The sequence below is a fragment of the Hemiscyllium ocellatum genome, chromosome 13 (assembly GCF_020745735.1).
Source record: "Hemiscyllium ocellatum isolate sHemOce1 chromosome 13, sHemOce1.pat.X.cur, whole genome shotgun sequence".
Classification (NCBI taxonomy): Eukaryota; Metazoa; Chordata; class Chondrichthyes; order Orectolobiformes; family Hemiscylliidae; genus Hemiscyllium; species Hemiscyllium ocellatum.
Genome location: NC_083413.1, coordinates 68753605 through 68778905, shown reverse-complemented (window position 1 = coordinate 68778905; position 25301 = coordinate 68753605). Strand labels below are relative to the sequence as shown.

At 39.9% G+C, this 25301-nt stretch overlaps 1 protein-coding gene across 1 annotated transcript in view; it reads right to left on the bottom strand.

Moving 5' to 3' along the window:
- Positions 1-25301, bottom strand: part of epha4b (eph receptor A4b) — a 317518-nt gene that overhangs the window by 282365 nt on the left and 9852 nt on the right. The window contains exon 2 of the mRNA XM_060834906.1: positions 2518-3178. Coding sequence (XP_060690889.1) covers positions 2518-3178 — 661 coding nt within the window. The remainder of the gene's footprint in view (positions 1-2517; positions 3179-25301) is intronic.

The window sequence follows — 25301 nt, the reverse complement described above, 5'->3', positions numbered from 1 at the left end:
TCTAGTTATCAGTTGCTAGTGCTGCTAACTAGATCATTAATAAGAATAAATAACTGGCTGAAAGTCTTCCCTGGTGCAATTCTTAATTAATTCAAAATAATTACTTTTATTTGTTCTAATTAGCTTCTGTTGTATTTTCATCTAGAAAATGTTAGTTTACCTTGCCTGGTGATCCTATTATTGTTGTTTCTATAAAATCATCTTATTATATACATTATTTCCTTTCTGCTGTCACAAATACATTTTCCAAGTCTACTCTTCTCTTTATCCATTGTCCTGCAGATTTTTCTTTTTTTGATACTTTTTTTTAGAAAGTCATTATTATTACAAATAATATTAATTCCTACAATGAACATGACTACAATTCAAGTATCTTTTCCAGCTATTTCTCTCATTTTGCTCAAATGTAGGATTTACTTTTAATTCCAGATTCAGAAATACATAGTTTTTGGGCAAGTTAATTAATTGCAATTTTAGGCACACTTAATCCAACTGCTGTCCTTACAATGTGCTGTGTCATATGTCCAATGAAGATTTAGAAAACTGTAAGGGTCCTTTCACTCTTGTCATGTAACAGACAGAATCCACTCTCTTGTTATGTGCCTTATTAGGGCCCTCCTTATAGTGACAGGCAAGGAACCTCTGCAGCAGGTTCATTTAAATGAACACATCATCGTGAATCCTGTCATTGTTTAGATGTCATCCTGGGGCCTACTTGGCACACAGGAGAAAGGTGTTTGTGCTGCTACATATCTGAAGGATACCTAATACTGCTTTGCTTCATAGAACTGCTACAACCAAAGAAAACTCGTGACATTATCTGAAGAAATTATCTGACAGGCTTCTTCAGTTTCACTTTTATTTACATTGATTCTCAAAATGTCACGTTTGCCAAATAAAAAGACGCAGAAAGTCTTCATGCATGATATAAAGTGATAAAATCACAAACTGTGGGTAGTAATGCTGTAATGTTTGAATTCAATATTTTGAATTGATTTTGATCCAAAGTTTGCAGACTTGTTGGTATAAGTTTCAAAAAGGCTTGGCAGTTTCTCAAGATTATTCTGTCGTGCTTTCCTAGATAATTTCTTCTCCCTCAGTTCCATTAATAATTGTTCTTCAATTCTTTACTCCATATTGTTTACTAATGGAACTGTTTTGTGGTTGAGGATGGGAAAATAATTATTAAAGGAGCAGAATAGGACTGTATTATTGACATCTGAGATCAGCCAAGATTGAAATGAATGGTGCAAGAGTCTTCAGGGAATAAATGGTCTGCTTTTGATCTCATGATCCCTCATCCTCAGTATCACTCCAGAGGGCAATGATTACATGAATTAATAATTAAACTGTGATTTAAGCTGTTGGTCAAGCAATATTGGGGAGGTGGAAAATTTTAAAGAATATTCTTCCTCTGGCACAGTATAGAGACTGGGAATCTACCATTTTTGTTATAATGCAAGGTATACGCAGAGGGGGCATGGAGACACTACATTTTTGTGTCTCTTTCTAAGTCTCAGAACTTGTTTATGCACGCAGAGAATAGTTCAGTTTCACCCCAGTTTGTTAAGCAAAAGGCAATGGGCACTAAAACAATGTCTCCTCACTTGACAAACTGTTTTCAGGCATAATCACAAATCTGCAAGAGCAGGTTTAGATTGCATATATGCAGCAGCAGCTGGGGATGAGATATCACACACAGTTTGCACTTCTGAAAGAGATATTATGCATGTGAGACTAAGATCATTAACCACTACTAATCCCAGATTCTGGAGTTGTTCAATACCTCTTATACAACTGAGTTTCAAAATACTACTTCAAGCACTCTGGCATCTTCCCCCTTACGAGACGTGCTATCTTTTGTTAAAACGGCTTGATTTCTGGAAAGGCATCTGATCAGAGGAAGTTGTATTTTTTAGTTAAGTTTTGCGATAAATCATTTGATACTTAAAACAGCTTGTGATGGGGGTGAAAACTAAAATCATGGAGGAAGTGGATGGATTGTGGTCAAGTGTCATCTCAAAAGTAATCTCTTAACCGTTGCAATACTCTTGAATTAATCCTCAAAAAAGAGCATCACATTTGAAAGGATTTCCTTCAACTTGATCAAGTAGGAGCAGCATTAATATTAGTAACATAGGAGGAGTCGTAGGAATAGTAATATTCCTTTTGTGCAGAACTTCAATCTTTTGAAAACCAAAATTAAGTTGCATATTCAAAATGTTCATCTTTGCAGCTGCATTGAAAAACAAAATCCACTCATCTTCCAGGATGGAGTGATCCTGTGGCTCTTTTTTTAAAGTAACATTTCAATGCATTTTTACCATCTAGTAATGTACAAACTTGTCTAGTTTTGCATTTATGTTGCCATATATAGCTCACATCTTTATAATGCCTCTACCACAGTTAACTCGCCAAGACACAAGAAACATTTGCAGAAACAAGCACTCTGTCTGCTGGGGCAGATTGTGCCTGTTGTATTGTCACACCAACCAAATTAGAAACAAAGGTACTTACGGTAGCAGGTATCTTTCTTTTCCTCATATCCTGGTTTGCAGACACATCGTCCAATAGGCACCAACCATCCTCCATCAGCACTGCAGTGCATCTTAGGTACATCGTACTCCTCAGAATTATTCACACAGGAGCCTCGGACCTCCACCAAGGAGGAGTCTCCCTCAGTCACCTTGTCGGGAAACTCTGCCAGGTTACGAATTGTTAACGGGCACTTTTTATAGTAGACCCGCACTGATACCAAAGCGATGCAGGCCCCCACATCCTGAAAGGCAAGGTAAAAGCCTTTCTTTGTTAGGGATCCAATATCTCGTACCTCAGTGTTTAATTTCATCACCCTATCTCCAACATCCACCTGGGTGAAACTCTCATCAGCAGCAATCGTGTCAATCTTTATGTATTGAGTCTCCTTAATATACCACAAGTTGTTGTTGTTAGACTCATAATAATAGATGTTAAAGGTCTCCTTGCATGTTCCTGGGACACCTGGCAGACTGTTGCAGTCTCTGAGCGTAAATTTGATCTCAATATAAATGCGATGGGCTCCATCCCGAGGAATCCAACTAGTCCGCAGCCAATTGTTCTGATAGGCTTCCATGACATTACAGACTTGGTACGTTCGCATTGGAGTGTTCCTCTCATCCATAACACTGATTTCTTCCCACTGCAACCAAGAAAGCACAGCGATAAGATCTGTTAGTACCACAAATGCCAACCAAGTATACAGAATCCTTTATATTTTTCAACACACCACTTTGTTAATAAGATATTTCTGACAAAGCAAAATATTCATTTGGTACTTTATAGGAAGTCTGTGCAATAGATGCTAGCTTGACACATTTAAACTATAATAGATACCTTTATGTTTTACCTTAACTAATGAACCTTTACGTAGGTCAACCATGACAATGTAAACCAAATTCAAGCCAGGTTTGTTTTAGTCTTTGTGGTTAGGATTGTGGTAGAGGTGAATAAATAATCAGAATATTGCCTGAAATCACTACATGTTTCATTGAAATACAAATGATTGCCTGACTTGGAGTTTGGAAATCCTCCATAACTTTGATATAAAGGATAACCCAATTGTTCATGCTTAAAGGGTAATTGTGACTGCTTAAAGACAGATGCCAAAGAACATGACTGTAACAATGTAATGTTGGCATTGGTTTTACTGCTGGACCTATGCACCACATAAAAGTATCCAGTATTAGCGCACACATTTCAATCACATGCACATGTTATTCCACATGTTTCCAATTATTCTCATCCCAGCAATGCAAATACAACCATATCCCATCACAACTAAAAAGCCTTCCATATCTAGACTGTTTCTGGCATAGATTCAGTAAAATGATCATGGAAGCAATGCACTTTATAGAATCAGGCACCTGAATGCAGAAACAATTAAGTCTGATTATTACATCTATTTTCAAGCAATAAAGTCCGTTGCTGTTCACTCACAAAGGGACCAAGCTCTCACTACTACCATGTCGAGACCTCATCAGAATTGTAAAGGAAAGAAAGGCTGGCCACCTACTCGGTCAGAACAATTGGATGGGGGTGGGTGGACAAGAGAACAGTTGGATGGAGGTGGCTGGGGAAGAGAACAGTTGGATGGGGGTGGCTGGGGAATAGAACAATTTGATGCTAATTCCTGTCACAGATAAGACTCAGTGAGTTCGTTAACTATATGGCTCCTCACTTTTTAATTTAAAGGCATCTTTTTATGCCCAATTTCAAACAAAGTCTATCTGAAATGTTAGATTTTCTTTTACCCTTCAAATATTATGGGCTTAGTGCTTTTGGACCTTTTTCTAAAACTCTTCTGCTTTCTTCCTGAACCCAGAAGCTAATTCACACGTCCTGCAAACTCGCACTATAATTACTGCATGAGTCATGTACTATATTATTTTGAAAAGGGATGAGGTAAGACAAACCTCAAGTTGTGTCTGTGTTTTTAGAATTTTGGAAAGTATATATTCTCATTCCTTGTGTTCAGGTTCCTCCATGGTCATGGCCTAACCATCTCTGTAACCTCATTTAGCCCCAGCAGCGTTTAAAAAATCTGTATACCCCCCCAAATCCAACCTTCTGTCTTCCTTCAGTCTCTTACCTACCTGCTCAGCTCTCCACCAATGCTGCCTTTTTTCCATCTCTAAGCCCCAAACCCTAAAATTTCTTTCCCAAACCTCTCTTTCTCACCTCCCACTTTAAGGTGCTCTTTGAAAATGACCTCATCCATCAAGTTATTAGTCACCTGACCTAATGTCACTTTAAAACCTCATGGAACATTTCTGCTATTTGGTTTACAAGTGTATTTTGTTGGTATTCCGGAATTTATTCTGGAAGGAGTTTTCAGCAGTTTTATTTTTAAATTGCCTGCATACAGTTATTCTTTCACTGACATGATCTATTTGTAAAAAATAATCCTTCCCTTTGTTGAGACTCTCTTTTGACCCTACTTTGATTTCTGGTCAGATTAGGTTAGGTGGCCACCAAATTCCTTGGCTATGGTGGAAACATTCAATTATTCCATTGAAACCATTCAACTGACCAGTTGACGATATCCAGGAAAGGATGTGGAGGTTACAAATCTTCTTTCGAGAAAAATCAATTCCAAAATGACGTTGAGACTGTCCACACACACCAGTCATTTATCTAGCATCAATAATGTGACCTTGAAGCAGAATATTAGAATATCAACTTAGTATGGACTGTGTGCTCTCACTGCTCAAAGCTGACAGCAATTTATTACCTTCTGAAATGTGGGCCGAATTGGTAGAAATTTCTCTTCACCTGTCAAATTGCTAGCAGCTATTTTAAGAAAATACATGATTAATACATTACTCTGGAGATTTTGGTGAGTGAGAATTGTGCTTGGTCAGTAAGTACTGAGGATTATTAGTGTTAATTAATTTTTTTCATAAAAACAAGAATTCTTCTTGGAATTAAGATTTTTTTTCTTAAATTAAGAACAATTAGTAAAGGGCTAGAGACAGACTGGAGTGTCGAGCTCTGGCCAATGCACTATTCTACGTTGCAGAGTACACACAGATGCAACTAGAACAGCTGGCCAGCAGCTTTGAAATAGAGTATGAGAAGTGAAGGCCAGTGGTATTATCTCGAGATAAATCATGGAGGAGGACAGCTAGTCTGGCCTTTTTCCTTGGATGGGGGTGTCCAAAATTAGAAGGCATTGGTTTAAGGTGAGAGGGGAAAGATTCCAGAAAGGATCTTGGGGGTAACTTTTTTCATGCAGAGAGTGCTGTGTGTATGGAATGAGCTGCCAGAGATGGTGAAGACTGGTGCAATTACAACATTTAAAAGGCATCTGGATGAATATATGAATAGGAAGAGTTTAGAAGAATATATGCCAAATGATAGCAAATGTGACTAGGTCACATTGGGCGATCTAGTCAGTGCAGATGAGTTGGACCGAAGGGTCTGTTCCTGTGCTGCATGACTCTGACTCCATTTACCCTGAGACCCAGATACTTAATGCTCCGGGGACCCAATTTCAAATCTCGATGTTGAATTTGAATTCAATAAAAATCTGGAATTATGAGTCCAATGGTGAATCACTGTTGACTGTCAGGAAAAACCCATTTGGTTCATTAATGTCTGTGAGGGAAGAGGACTAATTTACCTGGTCCAGTTAACAGGTGATTCTAGACCCGCAGCAATGTGGTTGACTCTTAAATGCCCCACAATTAGGAATGCTGGCTTAGCCAGTGACCCCAAAATCCCAAGAATGATTTTATAAAAGTATATTCATAAAAAGCCAAAACACAAGCATTGCCTCCATTAATCTGTGACATATGGGAGCAAATAGTTATGAATATTGTCATTGTCATGACTCAATGGGATATTTCAGAGAAAATGCTGAAATAGTTTGTTTGAAAGCCCCTGCATGAAGCATGAGCAGTGCTAATGATACTTTGCAAACAAATCTTGAATATTTTTACCCGACCAGAGCATTTGTTACATCAAAAGACTTTGACTTTTATAAAAACACAAGAATGTCTCAACAACAATAAAGAAGCAGCTTGCATCTCTTTGTTGTGCAAAAAATAGCTGCAGGGAAACGCTCTGACAAACACCCCACACACAGTAAGAGAGGCACACTCATGCTTTCACTGCAGACCCTGCAATTATGATTTTATTAAAGTCCCTAAAACCAGGCTGGTGCTGTTGTAAATAAACATCAAGGATTATGTTCAACAGTGACTTACATTTTAGAGTTATTTTTATTTTAATTTGAGGGATTCTCCTATGGTTTCTTATCTTCCTGTCAGACCACTGCAATCCCAAAAGCTTCTTAGTAGAACACTATCCCAAATGATTGATTAGATTAGATTACTTACAGTGTGGAAACAGGCCCTTCGGCCCAACAAGTCCCCTGCTTTAGCAGAAATGTTCTTTTACTTGGAACTGGAAGGGAGTGAACTGGGGGTGTTGGTGGTAAAGTTCAGAATCAAACATTGCACCAAGGGCAGGAGCAAGGACACATGAATGGCCATCTCCTGAATCTAACCTACAACTTAGTTCCACAAGCCCAGAATGATAACTAGCTGACTCCGAGAATCAACATATCACATAGCACTTAAATGAAGGTACTGCAAATTATAAAGATAACATTTAAAATTAATTTTTTTCTTTGTAGAAGGTTGATAGCATGATTTTAAACTTACACAAGACAGTTTCCTACAGTTATTAAATAAGGATGTGCATTTCTTGTGAATAAAATGCGCTCTCAGTACTTCATGCAAGACAGTACAACAGAGCAAGCCAATTTCCAAATGTACAATACTTTAAGTGTTAGTTTCATTTTGAAAACATCTGACTTTTTACTCCTTCCTCCCAGTTCCCTCTTAGAAGCAGCTGGAAAATGCCTTGAAGGAGATTTATGGTAACATCTGATGTAAATGATGCATATATATCTTCAGTAAAACTGAATGCACTGGTTTTAATGTTCATACTTAATGCCAAGGTCACACTGGTGCTGAATGTTACAGCAGACACCCATTGGATGCAAAATCACGACTTAAAGATTTTCTTTAAGAATGTCTTTATGAAACCAGAAAGTGAAAAAATATTTCATTAGCAAATGAATGCCAGGAATTAATAGATTCAGAGATTTTTGGGTCAATCTTAAATGCTATTAATTTAATCAACATTGCAAAGTCTGGATTATAAGCAAATAAAATTAGATGATTTCATAAACGTTGATTTTGATATTAACAGCATTATCAAGGATGGTTCTGATTCCACAACGAGTTTAATTCAACATGTCTCTTCAAACCATGACAGAGATACATTATTACTTAAAACCAGAACCATAGTGACCTTCCAATTGCACTTTTTCAGGACTGCCATTATGACAATATTAATACAGGCAAACCAGTTTACCTATTGTCATGCTTAGTACCCTGTGACACAGGTATTCATCATGGATGGTAGTATGCAAATTTAATGACATCTTTAATAGGGCAATCACTACCATAAAACTGGCTGTACAAAGTCCTGTTTTAGACTTATTTATTTCTTTTTCCGAAGACCTGATCCTTTTTACGTTCCATAGGGTTAAAGTTACCTAGTGATGGCCACATATTTAGTTGGGCAATAATGCTAAAGAGGCAGTTTCGCATTAATCTCCTGCTCCATGCCAAACTTGATATTCCATTCTAATGAAATCATTTGCATTGAATATTGGATGGGGGTTCAATTGGCAGATGTTACAATGCTACTCGTTTGTCACTATTATCCAAGGTACATTTATACCTATTCTTGTCAAGATAGATAGTCGCAAAGATTCATTCATTCTTTACTGAGTCTAGTAAGTGGGAGTTGATTTATGGTTCCAGGTTTTGTGAATCTTGACTACATTAGGAAGAAATGCTGTTTTTTTGAATCCTAACGTGTCAAAATGAGATATATCTACAGACACACGGTGGCACAACCATTATTTTAAAACAATAGTATCGCCCATGGCTTGTCTGCAGCAGGGAATGATCTACAGACCTATTAGGAGTCCTGCAGAGAAGCTATTGGTAACAGATCTTTTTAAAAATTGCATTACAAGTGAAGCAGGACTAAATATTCTCTCAGGAATGCCGATGCACAGTTCAAGGACAGAATTAAGACATACTCCAGCACAGAAATGCAAGTGCTGAACATACACTGGGGTTGGTTATGATTAATCTAACAAATAAAACTCAACTTCTCAACAATGCAAGTTTTTTTTAGAACACGGCAAGACAGGACACTGGGAACTGTCAGTAGTAACAGACAGATCCCTCATATTGTTTAAAAATATAGATTGAAACTGGACCCATGTTGATTATAATCTGTGTCAGCCCCAAAAAAGCCCTCCTAGTAGCTGAAGAATATTTGAGGAGATCTCAGTGCTCACTCGAACATATTCACAACCATAAAACTCATGTCATGGATTCCACAAGCCCAGGAAAAGGCAAGTGTCAACCAACAAAAACCCTCAGTTACAACACTTAGGCAAAGTTCCATTCTAAATATCGCTGAAATCTTAAGCTTAGGCTGCAATCTTAATATTTGTCCATGTTATAAACAGAAGAAGAATGTGTTAAGCCATGAAAAGGGAGGAAAGAAAAGGGAGCCATAAAATTAAGCAAACCCAAAGTGGGACATGATGGTCTGGTCATATTACTATTAGACTAGAAACCCAGAGACCCAGGTAAGTTTCGTTGGAGTTCGAATCCAAGAAATTTCAATATAATAAAGAATATCACTGGAATTAAAACATGACTGTGAAAGCATTGTCAGAGAAAAAGACAAATATTCCTGTCCTTTAAGGAAGGAACATACTGTTGCTACCTGGTCTCGCGTAAATGTTACTCCAGATCCACACCAAAGGAAGCAGGCAACAAAGAATTAGGAGGAATTAAAGGAGCCATAACATGTCCCTGGCAAGTAGGATTAAGGAGAATTCAAAATATTTTTATGTTATATTAGGAGCAGAAAGGTAGCTCAGGAAAGGGTCAGCTTACTCAAGGACAAAGGCAGGAATTTATGCATGAAGCTAGAGTAAGTGGGTGAGGTCCTGAATGAGTACTTCACATTCTTTTAACTGAGGAGGACATTGATAATGGTATGATTAAGGAGAAGTATGTTGATATTCTAGGACATTACACGATTAAAAAGATGATGGTGTTGGGTGTCTTTAAAAACATTAGAGTAGATAAGTCCCAGAGCCTGATCAGATCTATCCTAGGACGCTGAGGGAGATGAGAGAGAACACTGCTGGAGCCTTGACAGAGATCTTTGCATCCTCTTTAGACGGGGGCAAGATCCCAGTATGCTGGAGAAAAGGCAATGTTGTTCCTTTGTTTAAGAAGGACAACGGAGGTACTCCAGGAAATTGTAGGCCTGTGAGCCTTATTTCACTGGTAGGGAAATTATTGGAAAAGATTCTTAATGACAGGATTTACTCACACTTGGAAAGGAACAAACGTATTAGGGCTAGTCAGCATTGCTGTGTGGGGAGGTTGGTGGAGCTTTTGTCTCACAAATTTGATTAAGTTTTTCAAGGAAGTGACAAAGATAATTGATAAAAGCAGGACAATGGATGTTGTCTACATAGACATTACTAAAAGGATTTGACAAAGCACCTTATGATAGGGTGGTCCAGAAGATGAAGTCATATGGGATCCATGGTGAGTTGGTAAATTGGGTACAAATTTGGCTTGGCCCATAGAAGATGGAGGATAGTTGTAGAGGAGAGTTTTTTCTGATGGGAGATCCTGGGCTGCAAGTCGACAGTTCCCTGAAAGCAGCAGCACAAGTGGATAAGTTGGTCAAGGCAGCATATGGCAACCTTCCTTCATCGGTTGACACACCAAGTACAAGTCATGTTGCTGGTGTGTAAATATTTAATGAGGTCACATTTGTGGTATCTGTGTACAATTCTGGTCACCGCACCATAGGAAGGATACGGAAGCGTTGGAGGGATGTAAAAGATACTTTTCAGGATGCTGCCTGGATTGGAGTGTATTAGCTATAAGGAAAGGTTGGATAAACTTGGACTATTTTCGCTAACGGGTCAGAGGCTGTGGGGTGATATGATAAAAGGATACTAAATTATGAGAGACATGGATGGGTGGATGGTTAGAGATGAAAATGTGTTGTCTGGATGCTGCCTGACCTGCTGCACTTTTCCAGCAAGACATTTTCAGCTCTGATCTCCAGCATCTGCAGTCTTCACTTTCTCCTGGATGGTTAGAGAGTCTTTTTCCCAGGGCGGAAATGTCAAATACTGGGAGACATAGGTTTAAGGTGAGAGGGGAAATTTTTAAAGGAGACAAACAGGGCAGGTTTGTCTTTTACACAGAGCGTGGTCTGTGCCTAGAAAATGCTGCCAGAGGACATGATAGAAGCAGGTATGATAGCAATGTTCAAGAGGAAATTAGGCAAACATAAGAACTGTCAGGGAATAGCAGGATATGGACCATGTGCAGGCAAGTGGGATTAGTTCAGAATGGTATCATGGCCATATGGATACGGTGAGCCGAAGGCCCAATTCCTGTGCTGTACTCTTCGAATGTCTACGTAATTTCTCTCTGAAATAACCTAGCAAGGCACTCAGTTATAACAATTGCTAGAAAGTTTCAAAACAAAACAGACAGAAACTAGATGGACCATTTGACATCAGAAACAGGAAACATAGCCCGATCAACCCTGCAAAGTCCTCTTTACTAACATCTGAGGGCTAGTGCTAAAGTTGGGAGAACTGTTTAGGGTGTAGGTTTGCTCGCTGAGCTGTAGGTTTGATATCCAGATGTTTCATTACCTGGATAGGTAACATCATCAGTGGCAACCTCCAAGTGAAGCAAAGCTGTTGTCTCCTGCTTTCTATTTATACGTTAGTCCTGGATGGGGTTCCTGGGGTTTGTGGTGATGTCATTTCCTGTTCATTTTCTGAGGGGTTGATAGATGGTATCTCGATCTATGTGTTTGTTTATGGCGTTGTGGTTGGAGTGCCAGGCCTTTAGGAATTCTCTGGCATGTCTTTGCTTAGCCTGTCCCAGGATAAATGTGCTGTTACAGTTCTTGCAAGTTATTTTGTAAATTACATTAGTTTTCTTGTTGTTATTTACAAAATACCTCGCAAGAACTGTAACAAACACTACATTGGACAAACAGGCAGAAAACTAGCCACCAGGATACATGAACATCAACTAGCCACAAAACAACATGACCAACTCTCACTAGTATCCTTACATACAGATGAGGAAGGACACCATATCCATCCTAGGACAAGTCAAACAGAGACATATACGAGAATTCCTAGAAGCATGACATTCCAACTGGAACTCTATCAACAAACACATTGACTTGAATCCCATTTACCACACAATGAGGAAAGTGATGTCACCACAGGAAATTATGTCACCAATGCAAGGAAACCTAAACACATAAATAGAAAGCGGGCCATACCACCAGTGCTTCATCCGGAGGCTTACTGATGATGTTACCCAGTATGGGGACGAAACATCGGAAAATGAACCCTCTAGCTCAGCGAGCAAACCCACATCCAGAACCTCAACCTGAGCTACTAATCTTCTCAAAATTCACTTACAGGCAATGTCCCAGATGCCACCATTGCCAACTCTGAATATGTCCTGTCCCACCGGCAGGACCAATCCAGCAGAGGTGGCAGCACAGTGGTATACAGATAAGAGAGAGTTGCTCTGGAAGTCCTCAACATTGACTTTGTAGGTATCAAAGTCAAACAAGGGCAAGGAAGCCTCCTACTGATTATCCTGTACCATCCACCCCCTGATGAACACTCGACACTCCTCTATGTTAATCATCACATGGAGGAGGCACTCCAAGTGGCAAGAGTACAGAAGCGCCACACATTGAGCTGTTAGACCTAAAGGACACAGTTTCTTGACCATGACACAGGTGGTGGCGTTGAAGGAATTAACAAAAAAAAACAAAAGCATAAAAAAAAACTTACTTGAACACATTCTCACCAACCTGCTAACTGCAGATGCATCAGTCTCTCCCTATAGCTCAAACTGTCCAGTCCCAGCAACATCCTTGTAAATCTTTTCTGCATTCTCTCACGTTAACGACATCTTTCCTATAAAAGGGTGATCAGAACTGTATGCAGTAAACCAAAAGCAACCTCACCAATGCACTGTACAGCAGCAACTCAACATCCCAATGCCTATATTCAAAGTTCTGACCAATGAAAGCAACTGTGCCAAACGCCTTTTTCACCATCCTGTCTACCTGCGATTCCACCTTCAAGGAACTATGTACCCGCACCCCTAGGTCTCTGTTCTTCAGCAGGGCCTTACCATTAAGTGTATAAGTCCTGTCCTGGTCTGCCTTACCAAAATGTAACACCTCACATTTATCTAAATCAAACCTCACCTGTCACTTCTTGGTGATTTACTAACTATGCCACCTATATTCACATTTAATCATTTATTTAAATGATGAAAAGCAGTGAACTATGCATGTGACCTAGCCTTATAAAGCAATCTACCGTGTGGAACCTTGGCAATAGCTTTGCTGAAGTCCATATAGACAGCATTTACCATTCTGCCTTCATCAGTCTACTTTGTCACGTCTTCAAAACACTCAATCAAGCTAGTGGGACACAATTTCCCATACAATAACCAATGTTCATTATCCCTAATTAGTCGTCACCTCTCCAAATGCATGTAAATCTTATCCTTCAGAATATCCCCCATCACCTTTCCCACCATTGATGTAAGGCTCATCGATGTATAGTTCCCTGGCTTTTCCTTACAGCCTTTCTTAAATAATGTCACCACATTAGACAACTTCCAGTATTTTGGTACATCACCTGTGGCTGTTGATGATACAAATATCTCAGCAAGGGGCCCAGGAATCTCTTCCCTAGCTTCCCGGAAATTTCTTAGAAACACATATTGTGTGACACTATGACCAAGCTAAACAGGATAGACTTCAACAGATTGAGCTGCTTAAGAATAATGCACCATCTGCAGCAGATTTGTACACAATCTGCAACTTCGTGACCTGACATATTCTACCACCCACCCACCCGCCCAGTCACTCTTTCATTGACCAAGGTTAATCCCCTGGTTTGGTGGCAATGAAGAGTACAGGAGAACATGCCAGGGACAGCACCAGGCATATCTGTAAGAGGCAGCAACCTTAGTGCTACAAAAAGATTAGTCATAAACAACAAGTGATAGACACAGTTGAGAAATTCTACAAACAATGGCTTGCATGTAATCTCTGGAGTCTTGCCACATCTTGACATGATTGATGGTGGACAATTAAATAGCTTGCTGAATGAGGAGGCTCTACATATATTCCCATCCTCAAAAACAGAGCGACCCAGTACTTCAGTGCAAACAGACTAAGCTGAAGTATTTCCAATTACTTTCAACCAAAACTGTCGAATGAGTGTTCCATCTCTGCCTCCACCAGAAGTTCTAGCATCACGAAAGAACGTTTTCAGCCACAAAAGCAGAAATTGCTGGTGAAACTCAGCAGGTCTGGTAGGAACAGTGGAGAGAAAGCAGAGTCAACGTTTCAGGTCCAATGACCCCGAAGAATTACAAGGTAAAGATTACTTAACTATCTACATCATTTTCCACATCATTACAAAGTCCAATGTAAGTGAACACAATTTCAATCTTTCACTATTTTATAATCAAAACAGCCTATGTCCACACTTTTTTGCAGTATAGCAACTAAACTTGAGTCTATCTGGGCAAGTAAAGGATATTAAACAGGAATTTAATCTTGTCACCATCTTCCACATGCTTTCCAAAATTTTAATACCCCCAAGATATTAAGGGATTGAAGCAGCAATATTCTAACTAAGACATTAGCAAGGTCTTATATATCGACAAAATTTAGCACTTGTCTGAACCTTATCCATTTGTGCAACACAGCCATGAATGAGAAGGAAAGAAATGCAAGGTCCTTTGTCATACTAAACATCTAACCAGCCACTTGCCATATATCTAAATATGTACTAAATTCAGGAAGAGCAGGTCTATAGAGTGCAACTGCAGCAGACATCTGAAAAATGAAGGCATTGAGAAAACTAAAATGACTTGCATTTATCTTGCACTTTTGAAAAGCTACTGTGTACAGCAGGATGCACAACAAACTGCCACAAACTGCAATTTCATCATTTGTTTTTACGATGTTAATTTAAGGGAAAAATATTGCTAAAGTGACTGCTCTTCTTCAAAGCGGTTCCATGAGAATTTTTACTTCCACCTGAAAGAAAGTACAGGTTGTTCTACTATAACGTGCATTATGTTAATGCGAATTCGCTATAACACGATTGGTGAATTCGGGACACTGTTTCTAAAGCATGAGCTTTAAAAGTGTATTGGTTATAATGTGATCCTGGCTTATTAGTTTAAATGGTGCTGCTATTACACGATTTTCTCATAACACGGGGTCGCACGAGAACAGAACTAACGCGTTATAGCAAAAATGACTGTGTAGGGCTTTTATTAGCCGAAGGCCAGCACCTCTGACCATACAGCCACAACACTGCACTGGAACATCAGCCTCGATTGGCTTTGGACCTTCCAACTCAAAAGGCAAGAGCACAACCAACTAAGCCACAGCTGACAGCTTCATTAAAAGTCTGTACAGAAATGGGTTCACTGGTTCTTAACTTTGGAGTATGGTGAACTCAGATCATTCTTACCAGTGTGCAGTAATAGTATGGATGGTAACAGACATTGAGATACTTAATGATTGGCTTTTAATATTTTTTAGACTGATTGAAATGAGAAGCAGTAAAAAGACCAGTTTCTTCATTCAGTACACTCAAAAGTCAATATGTGCTGTTTATAAGTAACACTGAACAATTCAAATCCAGACATTTCCTCCAACCCCCTGCTGCTTAATTGTCTTACTGTCAGACAGCCTCTGTTTCTGACTTATTGAAATTAGACAAAGCAAAAGGGGAACATTGTTGGAATTGTACTTTAGCTTTGGATGCTGAAGGGGGAAGCTAAGATTGAAAACTGCAGTGGCAGCTCAATATTATTATGTAACTGCTGCTGCACTTGTCAACCTTTGATGCCTACTCAGTAAATGATTATTTATCTTCTCAATGTCTGGAGATCCATTGCAACAATAGCCTTCAGTGGAAGCAAGCCAAGCAGGTTGCCTTTGAACTTGGAGACTGAATATAGCAAAGCTTTTTTTATATGTATTGAACTAGTCTGCTCACCTACTTTCATGCTCCCTTTGGAGACAGAAAGCAAAAGAGTAATGATTGATTCTGCCCTCACTATCTCTTATAGATGCAATGAAGGGCTGTTTTTTAAATCTCAAGCAGTGTATTTGAATCAATACGGCAAAACTTGAATTATCTCCCGTAATATAAGAATTATACGTGAGTAACACTGTACAGAAAGATTCAACAGACATTTATTACAACTCCTGGTGTTCACAAGTACTCCAACCACAGGCATTGCCAAGTCTTGCATAATACTGAGCAAATGATTGTGAGATTCCCTCAGCATGTCATGCTGCAAATGGCCACAGTAAGATGAAGCCTGAAACCTTTTTTCTATCAAGTCACATAATGGCACTGTGATACAAGATGGCAGCAGGCCAAGATGCTCCAGTCGGAGCTCCTCTGCTCGCAGTTCCTTTTCCTTTCTTTTTGTTCCTCTTCGCACCAGTTTCTCTTCTTCAACCCGGCTACCACCCCAACTTTTGACGTAAACTACTCTGTCCTACCTGGAGAATGGAGACGAGTCATGGCCAGATCCTAGAGTTGGGGCTGAGAGAGTCCTGGATGGAGGCCAGTGCATGGAGCAACATGGCTTCATTTTCTCAAGCCCAGCGGGCATAGACTCACATTGGAAAAGGACTATAACTTGAGTACTTTCAAGACTTTTTATTCTCATTCTGGACTTTTAAAACTCTGTATTCCCATGCTAATCTTTTTTCTTATTACAGAGGAACCTTGATTATTAGAACAAGCTGGACGGGCACTATTTTGCTCGGATAATCGATTAGTCAGTTAATTGATTCAATACTTCTCCTCTGGGGCTCGGAGTTTTCTGAAGTTTCCTTTTTCCATGCTCTGCCTGCCTTACTCCCTCTCTCTGTCTCAGGGTTTGTTTCTGAGCAGACACACACTTCTGTGTAAGGGACCAGCAGCAGTGCTAAAGCCTCTCTACCCCTCCCCCCACCCCATTCAATGGTATTAACACAATGAGCACTTGCTAAGTCTGCTCCCCGTTCAGGAAGCTAGGCAGCAGCACACAGCGCGTGAGACATATAACAGACAGTTTACCGCTAAATTATTGTGCTTTTGACACAAGTTGCACAAAGATTCTGACCTGATGGTACTTGCCACATGATTGAAGATGGAGATTGAGGAGAAAAAAGGGTGTAGTCATTCTATAGGCCTGTGCAAGATGCCACTTAGATAACGTCAATCAACACTTTGGATTAAACAAAAATCGTTCTTTTGAACTCTTGGGTTAGACAACTAAGTGTATTTTTTAAAATTCAATTCATAGATGATGGCTTTGCTGACTATACCAACAGTTATTGTGCACAGGGAAGTTAAAAGTCAACCACATTGCTGTGGGTCTAGAGTCACACGTAGGCCAGGTAAGGATGGCAGTTTCCTTCCCAAAAGGACATTAGACTTTTCCATCACTTGACAATGTTTGCACGTGGTCATCATTAGACTCTTAATTCCAGATTTTAGTTGAATTCAAATTCCACCATCTTTCTGGGGCTGGATTTGAACCCAGGTCCTCAAAACAATACTTGGGTTTCTGGATTAACAGTCCAGTAATAATATTACTAGCTCATCGCCTCCCCTCTATTCTGTGAGTAAAAATGGGAATGGTCTCATTGAATACATGGTAGAAATAAGTGCTACCTAATTAACTGAAAATAAGATAATATTTTGTAACAATGGGCCAGACAACACTGATTTGTGACATATGAATCGAGATGAATACAATACTCTCCTGGTTAGTGGTTTGTGCCTTTGTATTGTCCCTGGTACAGAGCCAACAACCGGTCTCTGAACATGGACCAGACGAAAGAAATGGTTGTTGACTTCAAGAAGGTAAGGAGCATTCATTCTCCAGTAGACGTCGACAACTCCCCTGTGGAGATTGTGATGAGCACCAAATTTCTCGGCGTATACCTGGCAGAGAATCTCACCTGAACCCTCAATACGAGTTCTATAGCCAAGAAAGCCCAGTAGTGTCTTTACGTTCTGTGCAGGTGGAGGGAAGCCCACCTCCCACCCTCACCACATTCCACAGAGGGTTCATTGCGAGTACCCGGAGCTGCTGCATCACTGTCTGGTTTGGGAATTGCACCGTCTCGGATGATAAGACCCTATAACGGATAGTGAGGACAGCTGAGGAGATCATCAGAGTCTTTTTTCCCTCCATTCCAGCATTTACTCCACACGCTGCATCTGAAAGGCTACAAACATTGTGAAAGACCCAGACACCCCTCACTCAAACTCTTCTCCCTCCTGCCATCTGGCAGAAGATACCGAAGCATTCAGTCTCTCATGAGCAGACTGTGCAACAGTTTCTTCCCCCAAGCCATCAGGCTCCATAACACTGTATGATTGGACTTTTCCCATCTGAAATTCTTTGCATGACTTTGAATTGCTGCTAGAAAAATATCCATTATTTATCATTTTTCTATTACACCGTAACTTGCGTGTTTTGCACTTCTTATCACTTTATGCTGTGTATGAATGTGCAGTTTGTATGATCATGTACCACCCTCTATCCTGGAGGAACACGGTCTCGTTTTTACTGCATCAGTTGTATATGATAGACATGACAAATAAAAAGCTTACTGTCTCTTTCATATGACCATGATTCTAGTTCATTATGCATGAAAGGATAATGATGTAAAGAGGAATTAACACTTTTATTCATCTCTAAACTACACTAAACAGTAGGTATTGGCCATTGGAAACTATAACACCACAATTTCTGCTAACTGAGTTTCAATTTAACTCTCAATTGCCATGGAGTTGGTTTCAGATAAATTGATCCAGACTGTGTCAAAGCTATCCTGCAGCCTCGCCTGTTGTCACATTTTGAATAAGAACGTAAGTCACAAACCGATATAATGCAAAGACCTACAGGCCAGAACATCAGAGTTTGCTTCCTAAACGGAGATCAGCTGAGGTGACAATTGAACAGAACAATAGCTTTCAGAGCCCCTGCACTAGCAAAAGAACAATGACTGATACTTTTATTGTTAATTTCAGGATGTTAGGAAATTCCAAAGACAATTAGGTACATTTGAAGTGCAGATAGTATGACATAGGCTTCTAGCTGATTTCTAAGCATAACCCGGCATAATAACGCACCTCAAGACTTTGCTTCCAGGAATGCACCACTCCCTTGCTAGTATATCGCAATGTCAATGTGAAACTTTGTCTCTGGATTGAAATCTCTGGAGTGGGACTGGACTTAAAATGGCAACTACTAAGCCACAATGAATGCTAAACAGATCAGTCACTGCTCACATCTATACAGTGGCTGAAAGGGTCCAAGTGTTGATGTGTAGCGAAAATCAAATTGAGGCCAGCTATGAGATTCTCCTGAAATGAATAGATTGCTAACATTCACTGACTATCGTTACTTGGTCAATTTACTAAAAAGGGAAAACAAAGTAATTGCAATATTTGCTTCAGTGGTCTCTTCAAACTTATAGTGATGCAATGAAGCATTATAGAATTGTCCTGTGGAAACCTCCACGTGAAAGGAAACATTGGAAGTTCAAAATTTCAGTCAATCGAAAGATTATGCAAAATGGCTGAAGCTGATTAAGAATGCAGCTACATTTGTCAGTATACGTACCAGTCCCAGTAGACAAAGGAGCTAATTAATTTTCAATTATTGGAAAGCTTCTTAGTAACCCAGAATTCTTTTGGTCTTGGAAAGGAAGGGAAGCAAAAGGAAAAGTTTTTTTTCCTGTATTTGTTGTTTGCGAGAAAGGAGGAATCATTTCTTTATGTTCTGGAAATAGGATTAATCCCAAAGCATAAACATTAGGACAGAAAACTGGAACTAAAATAAATTATGAAAATTACAAATTAGTTCATACAACCTGTTATGACCAGGTGAAAGAAGGGTAACTTAGCTCCCTTTTTTTTAAACCCCTATCTCAGTTGGTTGCAACAAAGATCCTTTTTATTTTATTTCTTTTAGCATGAAATTATCATGATTAGATTAGATTAGATTACTTACAGTGTGGAAACAGGCCCTTCGGCCCAACAAGTCCACACCGACCCGCCGAAGCGCAGCCCACCCATACCCCTACATTTACCCCTTACCTAACACTACGGGCAATTTGGTATGGCCAATTCACCTGACCCGCACATCTTTGGACCGTGGGAGGAAACCGGAGCACCCGGAGGAAACCCACGCAGACACGGGGAGAACGTGCAAACTCCACACAGTCAGTCGCCTGAGTCGGGAATTGAACCCGGGTCTCAGGCGCTGTGAGACATCAGTGCTAACCACTGTGCCACCGTGCCGCCCATGGTTTGAGCAAAATAGTGGACAGAAGTCAAAATTAAGTGGCCAATTCCAAGAGATTTTTTTGAACAAAGAGTAATTTCAACATTACTGTAACCATGAGAAAAATGATAAAACACCACATCACACGCAGATACACAGATCAAAAGGTTAAATAAAAGGCAGTGCTTGGTACAGGCAGGGAAAAGAAAACAAGGTTACAAAATGTAAAAGTCATTCGAGTCCTGGAGGTAGTAGATTTTGACTGGAGACTATAGTTGTTTAATTGGTGGTTGGTATCTTCAGCAGGAGTGAACTTTGTGGAAACTCGAGAGTTCTCAGTAAGCATTTGTTTCTTCAAGGTGCTTTATCACCAGGCATCGTTTTCAAGATGGTGAGGGAGGAAACAGGAGATGAGAGAGAAACTTGTAGATCAGTATTAGTTGAGAGAATGGGAGGTTAGGGTAGCCTCAGTTTGAGAGTTAGGGCCTCAGTTCCAGCCTCATGAGTTTTATTTTACAAAAACAACATAATTATAATCAAGACACCAAATATTTTTCATTCAGTACACCACTATATCTAATCTGTCGCCATAAATTCTGCAGATCTTACAAATTTATTTTTATTTAAAGGAATTTTTTCTTTGTTTATAATTAAAAATATAAGCCAGAAATATTAAATTAGCCGAGAGTAGTGTTTTGCAGAGAAAAAAAAATACAGTGCTATTTTCTGGGTCTGTAGATTGAAAGAAGCAAAAATGTCCTTTAGTACAGTGATATGCTCTTGTCAGATGAGAGAGCTCAGGGAGAGTTTACGTGTTATTGAGGATTATATCTGCAATAAATGCTATTGGTGTGAATCCTATCAAATCAAATGGATCAGTGGGGAGAGACAGTTAGAGGCAATGAGGAATCTACTAGAGCAAGGGGGTGTGATGGATGGCAGTTATAGGAAGGGAGAAAAGTTGCAGATACAGTCACCAAGATTGATTAACATCAGGAAAAGTAAGATAGGTAGGCAGGTAGTGCAGGAGTCTTCTGTGGCTATCCCCATTTCAAACAAGTATGCTGTTTTGGAAAATGTAGGGGGTGATGGATTCTCAGGGGAACGTAGCACGAACAGCCAAGTTTCTGGTATTGAGACTGGTTCTAATGCAATTAGGGGTATGTCGGGTTCCAAGAGATCAATTGTGTTAAGGGACTCCAGTCTGAGGCACAGACAGACGTTCCTGTGGCCACTAGAGAAAAATCAGAATGGTGTGTTGTTTCTCTGGTACCAGGATCAAGGATGCCTCAGAGAGGATGCAGAATGGTCTCAAAATGAGAGAGGGACCAGCAGGAGGTCATTGTACACATTGGAACCAACGACATCGGAAGGGAAAAGGAGAAAATTCTGAAGGGAGAATAGAGAGTTAGGCAGGAATTTAAAAAGGAGTTCCTTGAGAGTAGTAATATCTGGATTACACCCGGTGCTATGAGTTAGTGAGGGTAGTAATAAGAGGACAGAGCAGATGAATGCATGGCTGAGGAGTTGGTGTATGAGAGAAGGATTTACAATTTTAGATCATTGGAATCTCTTCTGGGGTAGATGTAACTTGTACAAGGAGGACGGATCTCACCTAAATTGGAAGGAGACTCATATACTGGCAGGGAAATTTGCTAGAGCTGCTCGGGAGGATTTAACCTAATAAGATGAATGGGGTGGGGTGGAGCCCAGGGAGATGCCCAGGATCTGATCAGGTGTACCCTAGAACTCTGTGGGAAGCTAGGGAAGTGATTGCTGGGCCTCTTGCTGAGATATTTGTATCATCGATAGTCACAGGTAAGTTGCCGGAAGACTGGAGGTTGGCTAATGTGGTGCCACTGTTTAAGAAGGGTGACAAGGACAAGCCAGGAAACTATAGACCAATGAGCCCGACATTGGCGATGGGCAAGTTGTTGGAGGGAATCTTGAGGGACAGGATGTACATGAGTTTGTAAAGGCAAGTACTGATTAGTGCGTGGGGAATCATGTCTCACAAACTTGATTGTGTTTTTTTGAAGAAGTAATAAAGAGGATTGATGAGGGCAAGGCGATGGACATGACTTGTATGGATATCAGTAAGGCGTTTGACAAGGTTCCCCATGGGAGACTGGTTAGCAAAGTTAGATCTCATGGAATGCAGGACAAACTAGCATTTGGATAAAGAACTGGCTCAAAGATAGAAGACAGAGGTAAAAGGTTGTTTTTCAGACTGGAGGCCTGTGACCAGTGGAGTGTCACAAGGATCGGTGTTGGGTCCACTACTTTTCAACATTTATCTAAATGATTTGGATGTGAGCATAAGATGTATAAAGTTAAAAATCACATAACACCAGGTTATAGTCCAACAGGTTTAATTGGAAGCACACTAACTTTCGGAGCGCTGCTCCTTCATCAGGTGGTTGTGGAGGACGCAAAACATTTTTTTAAAAAGTTGCATTCTCAGGTTAACTGTAACAATTGGTGTTAGCTGGACAATATGTTGAAGGTGTTAGCCCCCTGTGTTTTCTGTCTATGCCATGATGTTTAGATTGATTCTAATCTAAAAAGTGAGATAACAGAGTTAACTCTGTTAGACAGAGAACACAAGGGGTTAACATTTTCAACATATTGTCTAGCTAACACCAATTGTTAAAGTTAACCTGAGAATACAACTTTTTAAAAGTAAGTTTTGTGATTTACACATGAAAGAGGTGAAACTACCATGGTATTCGAACAGATTAAAGACTCAGCAGACAATCAAGGTATTTTTCAATGTATAATTTCAGTTACACCACACTATAAACTTTTGCTATAAATTCTGTGCCTTACAATCGTGCCCTCCTCAACCACCTGATGAAGGAGCGGCACTCCGAAAGCTAGTTGGACTATAACCTGGTGTTGTGTGATTTTTAATTTCGTACACCCCAGTCCAACACCGGCATCTCTAAATCATAAGAGGTATAGTTAGTTAGTTTGCAGATGACAACAAAAATGGAGATATAGTGGATAATGAAGAAGGTTACAGCAGATTACAATGAGATCTTGATCAGATGGGCCAATGGATTAAGAAGGGGCAGATGGAATTTAATTTAGATAAATGAGAGGTGCTGCATTTTGGGAAAGCAAATCTTAGCAGAACTTATACACTTAACGGTAAGGTCTTAGGGACTGGTGCTGAACAAAAAGAGACCTTGGAGTGCAGGTTCAGAGCTCCTTGAAAGTAGAGTCGCAGGAAGATAGAATAATGAAGAAGGTGTTGGATATGCTTTCCTTTATTGGTCAGAGTATTGAGTACAGGAGTTGGGAGGACATGTTGCAGCTATACAGGATATTGGTTAGGCCACTTTTGCTTTATTGTGTGCAATTCTGATCTCCTTCCTATCAGAAAGATGTTGTGAAACTTGAAAGGGTTCAGAAAAGATTTACAAGGATGTTGCCAGGGTTGCAGGATTTGAGACATAGGGAGAGGTTGAATAGACTAGGGCTGTTTTCCCTGGAGCGTCAGAGGCTGAGGGGTGACCTCACAGGTTTATAATATCTTGAAGGGAATGGATAGGATAAGTAGATCTCTTCCCTGGGGTGTAGGACGTCCAGAACTAGAGGGCATAGGCTTTGGGGAAGAGGGGAAAGATATAAAAAGGGGCAACTTTTTCACGGCAAGGGTGGTACGTGTATGGAATGAGCTGCCAAAGAAAGTGGTGGAGGCTGGTACAATTGCAACATTTAAAAGGCATCTGAATGGGTATATAAATAAGAATTTTTTGAAGGGATATGGGCCGGGTGCTGGCAGGTGGGACTAGATTAGGTTGGGATATCTGGTCAGCACGGACGAGTTGGACCGAAGGGACTGTTTCTATGCTGTACATTTCTATGACTCTGTGTATTTGTTTGTTTTCAAGGAATTTTCCAGCCTCATTGATGCTACTTTAGTACAACTTCAACATTTATTCAAATTGTATTTTTCATTGCGGAAAGCGAGTCGTCCTGCAATTAATCTATAATTAACTTTCCCATCCAGGGAGCTTCACTTTGATTAAGCCGGGTAAGCATCACTCAATGATCCCAACTGTATAAATATCACTTTTGCTTCTTCTTGAACAACAAACCAATATTAAACTTAAAGCCCTTTCTGGTGTGTCAGATTGCTTAAAGTATAATCCCTTGCGTGGCCGGCAGAGTACATAAAAGGTCACATCTCTTTTCATTACAATTAATATGTCTGCTCTGGTGGTGCCAGAAATCTCACTTTCATCTTGGAGTGATAAAATTATAGGGTCAAGAACCACTTTAGAGGCCTGCACTCAGTCAAGAATTGCCAAATTCTGTAAACCATTGAAGGAAAGCTCCCTGATCAGAGGTTCTTTCAGATTAATAACAGAGAACTGCAGATGCATCCTCTTAGGCCTGGACCAAGATTCAAGCTTCAAATCATAAATGGACAATCCTGTCACTTATTTCAGTGGCCAAGTTTGCTAAATTACAACAGAGGTTTTAACTGGAAAGATATTATCGTCATAAAAAGGAAGTGCAACAGAAGGTTCACTGCACTTGTTACTGGGATGGCATGATTATTCTATCGATAGAGGTTAGGTAAATTGGGCTTGTACACTTCAGTATTTCAAAGAAAGGGAGGTGATCTCGTTGAAACAAAATACGTGAGAAGATACACAGGGCAGTAGCAAGTAAAATGTCTCCCTTCAGATGCTAGTCTAGAATCAGGGTGTATAATTGACACATCAAAAAGGAGTTGCCATTTAGGACAAATAGGGGGAGAAACATGTGAACACAAGGGATGGCAAATCTTTGGAATTCTCTGTCCCATTGGGCTGGGAGAGCTTAATCCTTCAGTGCAGTTAAAGTATAGGTTCATACATTTTTGATTATCTATAGTGTAAAGGATTATGGGAATTAAGTGGGTAAAAGGTATTGAACTAGATTAGAGTGGTGTTGATGAAGGGCTTTTGCCTGAAACGTCAATATTCCTGCTCCTCGGACGCACCACTCTAATCTAGATTCCGATTTCCAGCATCTGCAGTCCTCACTTTTGCCAAAAAGGTATTGAACTGTTCAGTCAGACATGATCATATTCAATGGCAGAGCAGCCTACGCCTGTACCTATGCAAGATATTTTGAACTATCCTCAGCTTATAAAACGATGCTAAAAGCATCCAAGATGTCTCTTTGCAAAAATATGCACGTGGCTCAAGAACAAACTCAACTGAGCTCAAGTACACTCATCTT